Genomic DNA, 12118 nt, shown 5'->3' on the forward strand with positions numbered 1-12118 from the left:
ACAAGTGGATTTGTATATTACCTGCCATTGCAGAGAAGCCAACGGGCAAGAGAATAGTGAGGTATGATCTTCTGCAGGAGACTGGCCATCACCATGGTAACAACCAGCTGCACTCCTATCACACCCTGCAGAGGAACAAGAGCACAACGCACAATTAGCAGGTGGTTTCGAGACACTCAAACATTTAAAAATATATCAATAATTAAAATAGCATTATCCAAGAAATAAGGACACACACAACTTCATGTTTAACTCCTAAAGGGATTAAACAGCCATTGAGAGTTTGCAGATTTGTAAGATTGTGACTGCAACAACGGTGTATTTTGTGGTACATGCTCCCATGCAGACCACACAGCCAATAACCCTAATGCTAGTGTGGGTGACCAAATATTGTATTTAAAAAAAAAAACAAAGCATAAATTTGACAGTTATCGGAAAAAAAAAAAAAAAAAAAAAAACTTAAAAACATATAGACTATTGTTTTTGGACTGGCTCAGGAGTGGTCAACTCCGTCCTCAAGGACCACCAACAGGTCAGGTTTTAAGGATACCCTTGCTTCAGCACATGTGACAAAACAAGTGGCTCGGTCGTTGACTGAGCCACCTGTGCTGAAGCAGGGATAGCCTTAAAACTTGACCTGTTGGTGGTCCTTGAGGACGGAGTTGACCACCCCTAGACTAGCTCAACAAGAGATATTAGCATTTTATGAAGTGTCCAGGCGAAAATTATGTCTAACCTTAGCAGCTAGCGATAAACATGGGACCTGCTCAGGGGGCAAGATACTAACATTACAGGAGTTAAACTCGCAGGCTTTTGGGGGAGGAAGACAGGTTTGCTGCATTTTGTGCATATGCAACATTATTTTTCTCCAAGTTCGCAGTTGGCAATTATTGATTTCAGACTTTAGTTTCTGTGCTGAGTAATACCGGTGGCTACCAACGTTCTCACATCAAGCTGTAACAATGTTAAAGCAGCATTATGGGTCTAACGCCAACAAAATCAAAATTAGTAAATGCAGAGTCTGGGTCTACAACACACAGTGCTTTATACGTCGCTTGGTTAATTTGTTCCCAACTTTGATCATTCCTGTTACAGGACAGAAGATGAAAATGTAACAGATTCAGCTCATCTAACCGCTCATATTTTAGCCTGGTACTTTCTGGATTAAACGTTCTAAGCTTTTCGAAAATAAAGGTTCAAAGAAGGAAAGATGGTAGATCCACATATGCGACCGATTGCCAAGCTATCCTGCTTTCATAGAGTAAGGCCTCGGCCATGTTTAGTGCTTGCTGGCGGAAGCGTGCTGAGACGCGCTCCCGCTCAGCACTGAGCCCCTACAGCCGCAATTAGAGCAGCTTTAGTAGGGGCTCACCTGCGCTTCCGCACGCGCAGGTCTTAGGGGAATTTAAAATTCCCCCGCTTGCCGGCGCTACAGGCCGGTCACTGGCCCGCCCCCGGCCAGTGACGCGCCCGCCCCCTGACGGCGCGTGCGTAAGCAACCGCAAGGCCAGGGAAAGCACCCGCTTTCCCTGTGCCTCAGCACGCCAGCAGGGAGCATGGCCGAGGCCTAAGATAGTGACGCACAGATTACACAATAAGCAATGCCAGTCTCTCATAAAATCTAAATATTTTGTATGAATGGGGATGGTCTTGTTACGGTTACAAGTTTCTTCATTAAAAATAAATAAATAACACAGCAATAAGAGGGTCCAAAAAGATCTTACAATATGCACTCGCTGTGGATCAATAATGACCTTATGAGTCCAAGAGATATAATATCTCGATCACGAATAGTGATAGAATCAACTAACTCATACACAACTTCCTAGGCAGTTTATGTAGGAATCGCGACACAATCAACGTTTCATTAAAACATCCATATTAAAAATGCATGCGATTATATACTGTGAATGATTTAAAAATCCTCCATGATGGGGTTGGACAGCTATAGCCAAGTGTGATAGTAACCTAAGCGTACAAATCAACACTTATAGGTAATGGTCACAAGATAGGTTTGTAGGATAAAGTGCAGACTCTGCTGATGAAATGGATAGGAATATCAATACCCTAACAGAATCCCAGACCCCATTTGTCCAACATAATCACAACACCTGTGATAATTAGATGACCAAATTGTGTGTATTTAAATCAGCGTTATTGCTGCCCTGGACTTCAAAGTAGTGACATCAAAAAATTCCCAGACGCCGCTTCGTGTGACGCGCACGCTTCATCCCCCTGATATGGGGACAAATGGGATCCTGTTAGGGTATTGATATTCCTATCCATTTCATCAGCAGAGTCTGCAGTTTATCCAACAAACCTATCTTGTGACCATTACCTACAAGTGTTTCTTTGTACGCTTATCAGGTTACTATCACACTTAGCTATAGCTGTCCAACCCCATCATGGAGGGTTTTTTAATCATTCACTGTATATAATCACATGCATTTTTTAATATAAAACGTAATTTTTTGTCGCGATTCTTACATGAACTGCATAGGAGGTTGTATACGAGTTAGTTCATTCTATCACTATTAGTGATCAAGATATATCTCAAGGACTCATAAGGTCATTATTGATAAATCCACAGCGAGTGCATATTGTAAGATCTTTTTGGACCGTCTTGAGTTTTATGGTAAAAATGCTCAATGTTTCCTACTTTCACCCTAAACCAAGTATCTTCGCAATTATATGATTGATTGTACTAGGTTGAGCGGCAAAGGTTATTGCTTTGGTATACACGTTTCTTCACAGGATATATATGGTAGACAGGGGAATCTGCAAGCAAATGAATGCAGCAGAGTTAACTCTGCTCAAGCACAGGGAGGGAAGGAAACGCCAAACAGTGGATAAGGGTGGTGCTCACAGGGAATGAGGTATTGACAGGTAGAGAGAAAGGAGAGAGTCCCTATTATGTGGCACTAAAGAGAATGCACCCTAATTAAAACTTAAATTTTATTATAAACTGATTAAAATAAACTGTTTGGAAAAACCACATACATAGAACAAACGAAAAATAATTAAAAGACGGGGAGGTGTGATAGGGTGTTTAATGGGGATATTACATATATATATATTTCCTCTTAATTAAACCTTAGTAAACCCTAAGCCTGGGTGGTCTCTGGCAATGTATCTCAAAAACCCCTTGTAACAGTGGGGTATGTACAGTGAGATGCAGACCTGTCTGTTAGGTGGAGAGCAAGGTTGCACTTGATGCTGGCTGATATGAAGCAGCAATAGGCACCTTGGATACTCAGAACTGCATATACTCTGTTCATAACAATATATAGATGCCAAATGTGAGGAAACCCCTTGTAGCAATGGGGTATAGGCAGTTGGATGCAGGCCTGTATGTGAGATGCTAAGCAGAGCTGTGCTTAGCAATGACCGAAAATTAAACAACCATTTGCACCTCAGATAATATAAAGCTGCACACAAACTGTACATATATAGTGTAGAGATAAATGAGAGACTGACCCTAGCGTCTGAGTGCTTTTGCTGCCCACGGACGCAGTCTACGAAGCACTCAGACAAAGTATAGCCCACACCTCACCGATGAGCCGACGTCACGTGACGGTGACGTCAGACATACCCTACGTACGTTTCACCGTAACTGGCTTCATCGGTGAGGTGTGGGCTATACTTTGTCTGAGTACTTCGTAGACTGCGTCCGTGGGCAGCAAAAGCACTCAGACGCTAGGGTCAGTCTCTCATTTATCTCTACACTATATATGTACAGTTTGTGTGCAGCTTTATATTATCTGAGGTGCAAATGGTTGTTTAATTTTCGGTCATTGCTAAGCACAGCTCTGCTTAGCATCTCACATACAGGCCTGCATCCAACTGCCTATACCCCATTGCTACAAGGGGTTTCCTCACATTTGGCATCTATATATTGTTATGAACAGAGTATATGCAGTTCTGAGTATCCAAGGTGCCTATTGCTGCTTCATATCAGCCAGCATCAAGTGCAACCTTGCTCTCCACCTAACAGACAGGTCTGCATCTCACTGTACATACCCCACTGTTACAAGGGGTTTTTGAGATACATTGCCAGAGACCACCCAGGCTTAGGGTTTACTAAGGTTTAATTAAGAGGGAATATATATAATATCCCCATTAAACACCCTACCACACCTCCCCGTCTTTTAATTATTTTTCGTTTGTTCTATGTATGTGGTTTTTCCAAACAGTTTATTTTAATCAGTTTATAATAAAATTTAAGTTTTAATTAGGGTGCATTCTCTTTAGTGCCACATAATAGGGACTCTCTCCTTTCTCTCTACCAGGATATATATGGACCAAAATGAACTAATGAAGATGGACGAGTAAATCCGAGTTTTCACCTAAAGAAACATATTCCCAACTTCTTTCATGTAAGGAACTATCCATTACAATCTGCATTATAGAAGTAGCGTACTGTCAAATTGTGTGACCGTACTTTATTCTTCAATTTGTCAAGTAATAATGGAGTTGGCAGCTTAAATTTAACAAACTAGATGCATCAAAAAGGTGTTCTTTTTAAGGTATATTTAAAAAAAAAAAAAAAAAAAAACACACAAAGACACATCGCACAACATATATGAAGAAGCTGTGAAGAACCCCTCATTGGGCAAACCGCTCACGTGACTGGCCCGTCGCGCCAAGAAATCAGCTTTAACTGATTTATTGCGCAACGTGCGCCATATAGACGCGATCACTGCCTTTAGGCAGTCTGATTGATCAGCGTGCGGAAGCGTCCTTGCGGTCACCCATACCATGGACGCAGCCCGAGAGTCCACGTCCACAGATATAATTCAAAATAGTTTCTTTTAGAAATTGCTGGCACTGTGAAGTACGAGTTTAGATGTAAAATAATTTCCATTGGGCAATTTAAATTCGACTAGCACTGCGAGCTGTTCAGAAGCCGTATGTTATATATATTTAATGTAATACGTTCGGGCTTTTGGAAATAGGCTAAACCTTCAGCTGTGATTCAATTCACCTTCCGTCAGGACAATGGCAAACTAAAAGCTTGAGTACGAGGAATAGAGAACACAGATTGCACCAAAGAAATGCAAAACGAATAATACAAATCAAGGCTGTGTTAACCTATGAATCTACCCTTTGATTACATTCCTGCCTCCTCATTCATTCTCTGCACATTACATGTTCTACAGTTTGTTACGTAATGGTTGCAATAATTGTAGCTTGGCCAAATTCTTTCTACTAAAATCATGGTCATTTGGTTCATTATACAGGAGAGCCCCGGGCATGCGGCGGGTTCCGTTCTAAGAGCCCGCCACAAAGCGAAAATCGCCGGGAAGTGGAACAAGCGATTTTCGGTGTGTGTGCATGCGCAGATCGTCAATTCGCCCTTCTACGAATGTGCAACCTCGGCAACCCCCCCCCCCCCCCATTCTACGCATGCACGACCTTGGACCGACCCGTTCTGCACATGCGCGACCTTGGACTGGCTCGTTCTGTGCATGCGCAGACATGGCGGCCCCTTTCTCGGTACCGGCGTATCGCCGAAAAGCGGGGCCTTGCTGTATACGATAGAGCAGCGGTGCGCAAACTGGGGGCGCGCAAGATTTTTTTGGGAAGGCGCAGGCAGTTGCTGAGGTCCCGCGCTCTTCCCCAAGGCATTTAAATTAAATGTCGGGGGACCGCGCAAGGTCCCTCGACTCTCTGCAACCTTTACTTACCGAGATTCAGCCGGCTTCAGGACGCGACCATGGCAACGTGGCGTCAAGTGGTCCTGTGACGCCACGGCTGCCATGGTAACGTGCAGTCAAATTACGCCGCGGCTCTGACGCCGCACGAGGTAAGGGGGGGCCCTCAACAAAGGAGGACAGCAGGCGGGGGGACACACGCAGCCAAAGAAGTTTGCGCACCCCTGCGATAGTGTGCAAGAAGCAAAGGTTAATGGGGATTTTAGGTGGTTTGACAATGGCAACATCTAGATAAGTGCTGAGTTTGGTGAGAGGCATGATAGTGCAAATCAATGTACAAGTACAAAGCACTTATTTAACTTTACTGTGCAATCTGTTAAAAAAATGATTAGCAGCAAGGTGAAATCCAATAGTAAACACCACATTCAGATACAATTCTTTTATGCTTCACAGGTTTTAAATCACATTATCCTTAAACTTTGACAAGGTCAGAAAAAAATTTGTTATATTTCTGCAAGTGATAGTTTTGTGACTGGAATGAGCGACAGACAACCTTCTAAATTAACGTATATCGAAGGCCTGGGAAAAAACAAAAAGTTATTATATTGAATATTGATATTACTGCAGAGGTACGTACGAATGGTCAGTTTGTGTAACCTACTACACAAGATTTTATCGGTATTGTATTAAAGAGCAGCACCGATTTGTTGCCACCAATAAATCATATAGTTGAAACCAAGAGCATCAATTAGTTATCTGCCATACACCAGGGTGCTCAACTCCAGTCCTCAAGACCCCCACAAAAGGCCAGGTTTTAAGCATACCCCAGCTTCAGCACAGGTGGCTCAATCAGCGGATCAGCCGCAGACTGCGTCACCTGTGTTGAAGCAGGGATATCCTGAAAACCTGTTTTTTGGGGGGGAGTGCGGGATGGTCTTGAGCTCTGGAGTTGAGCACCCCTGCTCTACACGGAGCTGTAACGTAAACTGTGCTACTTCGCAGTCATATGAACGCACCAAAATATTCTGCAGACCCAAGACATACCAAAAAAACATATGCAATAAACAAAAAGAAACATTTGCTTTCACCATTTTCAGATATTTGCAATCCTTTCAAAAAACTTCATAAATAACACAAGCAAATAACTAATTTGATGGGTGCTCCATGCATAATAATTAGCATATAGATGCGCTTCATTACATTAGCACATATATCCATTTGTTCACCTGGTGCTGCACATGACAGTGGGTAGATTTGTGCTGGTCCACAAGAAACACTTGCTAGCAATACATAAGTGATCCATCTCAATGAACTTCAGTCTCTCTGAAAGTTCTGGTTTTATAAATGACATTCCAAATTAAACGATGGCTGATCCAAGTCAAAGAAACAAAAAGGGGGGTTATTTACTAAGTGTCTGCTAGCTGCAAAACCAGTGCAAAAAACAGCACTACAGTTATCAAGGAAAATGAAAATAAATGGGATTTTGCTTCCCTTTAGACAATTCTGTTGCAATTAATTTGTGCTGCTTTTGTCCCCGTTTTGTGGCTGGGAGACGCGAGTAAAACACCCCCACAGATTCGTAATTCTTTTATAAAATTGATCGAATGACAATTTATATATAGTCTACATATACATTTACTTGTTGAGACCAAATTCTAAAAAAGATGAAGTCTGACAACATTTTTGATGCAGCAATTCCCCTGGTTTTGTTTTTTGTTGGTAAACAGGATGGGAACCCTGAAGGTACAGTATTTTAAATTCTGGGAAAACTCTGGTTCTTGAGATACTCACCAGTAAAAGTAGATAATGCCTCTTTTAGAGGCTACAAAAATAGCAGCTCAAATCTCCTGCGTCACCTGAGACAACAGGAAGATGCAGTTGTCCAAATGTGGGGAGCGCTTGCAGATCTCGTTGTGAATATGAAAGATAAAAAATATGAATAATAGTGTAGCCAGTAGATAGAGGGGAAAAAAAAAGTATAATAAAAAGTGTATTAGTCCCACTCACAAATTCTGATGGTAATATAAGCAAATCAGAGATACATCTCTCTCTGATAGGAGCACTGTGGCCAATCCACTTCTGCGTTGTATGTCTTGTGGGTCCAGTGTTACTCTGAAGGTAAGAGAGAGACTCACAATAGTGTAGTGTGTCTCAATCGATATATATTGCATAAACACAGAAATTACAATTTGCACTCACATTTTCAATATGTGAAAAATTAATTTGGGAGGACTCGAAGATCGCTGACACTGTGCCGTTCTCTGCCCGCAGTTCGGCGAGGCTTGATTATTGAGAAAGCCTCAGAGAAACGCGTTGTACCGTGTCTCTGGAGGATCTGAGATCAACTTTCTGGCAGCCGAGTGACCATAAGATGCCTCATCCGCCAGGACAGCTGACGTCACAGGAAGTGACGCTTGTGGAAGGGAAAGACGGAGATGGAGAGAGAACGGCAAAGTGTTAGCGATCGTCACGTCCTCTTAAATAAATTTTTCACATATTGAAAATGTGAATGCAATTTGTAATTTCTGTGTTTATGCAATATATATCGATTGAGACACTACACTATTGTGAGTCTCTCTCTTATCTTCAGAGTAACATTGGAATCAGAAAGCATACGATACTCAAGACATACAACGCAGAGGTGGATCTCAGAGAGAGAGAGAGATGTATCTCTGATTTGCTTATATTACCATCAGAATGTGAGTGGGACTAATACACTTTTTATTATACATTTTTTTTCCCTTTCTACTGGCTACACTATTATTTGTATTTTTTATCTTTCATATTTACGAGATCTGCAAGCGCTCCCCACATTTAGACAACTACTCTATTTCGGGACCAGAGTATGGTCGACAAGGGTTTTTTGAGCTGCTGCAATTATACCTTTCATCCCTTTTTCACTATATTGGGGTGAAGGTTGTAATAAACAATATAGTTTTTTTAATATTTTCTACAGTATATTAATTTCATTTTAATTATTTGCACATTAAATTGCACTAATAATACTGGGTTATATCACATTCAATTCAATTTAAAGCACATTTATGACTGAAAACCCAACTTTACTTATGAGCGCCCGGTTACACCCATCTTTTCTCGCACAACAGGAAGATGCAACGTCATTCATGGCAGCTCCCCATTGACCAGCAGAACGTGGGAGATTTAAATACCAGCAGCACCTTTACCGGTATATCTCTCTGGAGCTAAAATTAATGCGGTTCAGGAGATATCTCCTGGTTCCCAAATTGAAAAAATAAATAAATAACAAATATATATATAATTTTAAAAAAACGAGGGAGTTTGGTAGGGAGAACTGGTGCTTTAGGCAAACTTTACAAATGATAAAAATGATGCCACATACAAGTGCTTTAATTGTATTGCAAATCCTATACAGTTTGCTATATTAGACATATATGCTTCAAAGAATAGTCAAACTTGGCAACATACAGTACGATGGAGATTCAATAAAGTGAAGAAACTTCAATTGAAGAATACATTTGAGATGTTTAATAGCTTTGCATATTTAAATCCAAAGGCCCAACCTGAAAACACACAATATCAATGAAGGTATCAAATCACTGACAGCAAAGAGGCAAAAAGTAACCGGGCAAGATTTTCTACATGGATCACTGGCGAACAGAGGCACAAGCTACAGTATGCAACTGACCTCAGGCTGCAGGAACACAAGCTTAATCTAGAGAGACCATCTAGACTTGGGTCATGCCAGGTTAATATAGTTATGATTTTCTTGTCTTTTCCCGTTATGTGAATATTGCATTCTCAAGTAGGGGCAAAATGAACTAATGACAGTATGTGTAACATGCTGAAGGCATATCTGCCCTTTATAAGATTGAGCCTTAACATGTTTGAAAATAAGAGCTGTCCAAATTAAATAGGTATAGTATACGTATATACAAGTGCATTTAAAGCTACATTCCCCTTTTTATCTTTTCTTATTTTAATTATATAAAGCAAGTGACAATATAAAACTCTACATGCTTACCTAAGCTGACAATAGTTTGGTGCTCATGTTATAAATCCTGATCGTGTGACTAACAAAATAGCCGATTTTTAGTTTTAATCAACCCTTCAGTCAGTGTAAGGCCTGGGACATAGTGATTTAATCAGTGCGGAGGCGCGCTGAGGCTCAGGGAAAGCGGTGCTTTCCCTGGCCTTACACAGCGCGCCGTCCATGGGCGTGTCGGGGGCGGGCCAGTGACGTCACGGAGCTGGTTCGCCCTCATTGGGCGAACCGCTCACGTAACCGGCCCTGCGCTCCCGCGAGCGCCAAATTTGAAAACTTCTTGAGACACACGCTTCCCCAAGCGTGCGGACGCGTGCGCGAGCCCCTGCTAAAGCCGCTCTCATTGCGGCTGCAGGGGCTCAGTGCCGAGTGCGAGCGCGGCTCAGCCTTGCTCACACCACTATGTCCCAGGCCTAAGGCTGCGTCCATAGAAGGTGGAACAGCGCTGAGCCGCACGGACGCTGATGCTCACCTGATCAAGCATGAGCGATTTCATGCACATGCAGGCGAGCCAGCGTCCGCGATCGGGAGGCGGCGGGGCAGTGACGTCGCTGGGCCAATAGCCTGCGACGCACCGACGTCAACGTCACGTTGACGCTGCTTCGCGCTGATTAGATGTTTTCAGCCGACAGCGCGCTGAAAAACAGCTTTGGCTGTCAGCTGAAAAATCCAACTCCTGAGCACGCTTGCGGACGCTCGCGTGAGCCCCCCCTCAAGACATTCTCATTGAGGATGCCGGGCAAAGCGCGGTTCAGCGCTGCTTGTCCTATGGACGCAGCCTAACTCAGCAGCTACAACATATCCTGATATTACTAAGGTAACATTGACAATTGTTACAGTTTGCAGCTTAAATTGACAACATATAACAGAAAAGTGTTGCAAAGATCTTGCACTGCTTGGAAGGTGGGCTAAAACCTGCTATAGAAATCAGATGCTTTAAACCTCATTAAGAGTTGGGGGGGGGGGGGGAAACCCCAGTCACTATTATTTAATACTACGGAACTGATTTATTAAAGAAAACAAAACGAAAAGAACCCGCAAGATTTCACATGTTTTGCCACTTTAAGAATGGTGCACGGACTAGAGGGAACCGTATTGGAGCATGTAGTGAATAAAGCGGCTCTAAAAGTAAAACGTTGTGCTAAAGTGGAGAATGTGTTATTATTTCCTTATCCTCTGATCCAAGCGTCCATACTACAGAGATAGGGCGAGAATTTATATTTAAAAAAAAATAATAATATACAGAGGGAAAACAAAGAGAAGAAAAAAAAATAACTGCTCAAGGTAAAAAAAAATTTTTTTTTAAAGGACTAATCTCCACACCATCAATAAAGTTGTTGCTTCTACCTATGTAAATTGATAGAACAAAAACAAAACACAGGAGAGAGATGTAATCTCAGAAATATTCCACAGCATCAAGATATATATTTTTTTACCTATTCAAATAAGAACATAATTAATTACAATTACGAGTACAAAAAAGATAAAATACACATACACAGGTCACTATATGGAAACAATACTCATACTTAATACATCCTAAAACCTCTTTATTATAACCCCAATAACTAAGAAAAGCCCACCAAAATCACATCTGCAAAATCCAGCTCAAATCAGTTCATAGAGATTGTTGATAAATCGTAAAACGCTCAGCATCATATAGCTAAACGCATTAATGTGTATAAACGTGATGGAGACCCAATTCAACACAGAGACAAACTGCAACTATTTAATCCAATTGTCAGATACTATATCTATTTGACTAATTATTAAATGCTGGTCAGTGATTCATCGTAGTTGTGAGGATGCAGTGAACAAATTCAGCCTATGAAGCAAACAAATTAAGGAATTCCCGGTATTAACGAATTCCCTTCTTATGCTGAAAGAGAGATATGGTGCATCACCGCAAAGACCAGCGTGTGTGTATCCGTATCTTTCAAGTCTAAGATACCACGTAGCTGATGAGGTATTGTGTTATTTTGAAGAGCAGCTCAACTGCTGCTTATAATTTCAAGTTTTGGTCGAATTGCCTGATTAATTTGGAATAAATAATTACCCTATCAGTTAATGGTGGTGAGCATTGAATAAATTAGCCCAATAGATATACTATTTTATAAGTCAGTAACAACAACGCCAAAGGTTGGACAGTTGCAGATTTCAGTGTTCAATTGAATCACCATCATATTTATACACGCCAATGCGTTTAGCTACTGTATATGATACTGAGACTTTTGGAACTTCTGACTCAAGTTTTATGGAAAGCATTTTACAATCATCAATTTCTATGAACTGGTATCAGCTGGATTTTGAATATATATATATATATATATATATATATATATATATATATATATATATATATACTCAACTGTAAATATTCCTGTATATTCATTTGCATGTCTTAGACAGGTCTGCAACCCTGTCTTTCACCATTATCACC

At 41.3% G+C, this 12118-nt stretch overlaps 1 protein-coding gene across 4 annotated transcripts in view; it reads right to left on the minus strand.

The window, feature by feature from the left end:
* Positions 1-12118, minus strand: part of TMEM161B (transmembrane protein 161B) — a 36029-nt gene that overhangs the window by 20902 nt on the left and 3009 nt on the right. For 3 of the 4 annotated variants that reach the window (XM_075592760.1, XM_075592768.1, XM_075592776.1), the window contains exon 2: positions 22-125. In XM_075592760.1, the coding sequence (XP_075448875.1) occupies positions 22-125 (104 nt within the window). Of the gene's footprint in view, positions 1-21; positions 126-7445; positions 8034-12118 lie in introns of those variants that run through there. The other variant, XM_075592785.1, reaches the window with a different exon arrangement.

Source organism: Ascaphus truei, chromosome 1 (genome assembly GCF_040206685.1).
Source record: "Ascaphus truei isolate aAscTru1 chromosome 1, aAscTru1.hap1, whole genome shotgun sequence".
In the NCBI taxonomy this organism is placed as follows: domain Eukaryota; kingdom Metazoa; phylum Chordata; class Amphibia; order Anura; family Ascaphidae; genus Ascaphus; species Ascaphus truei.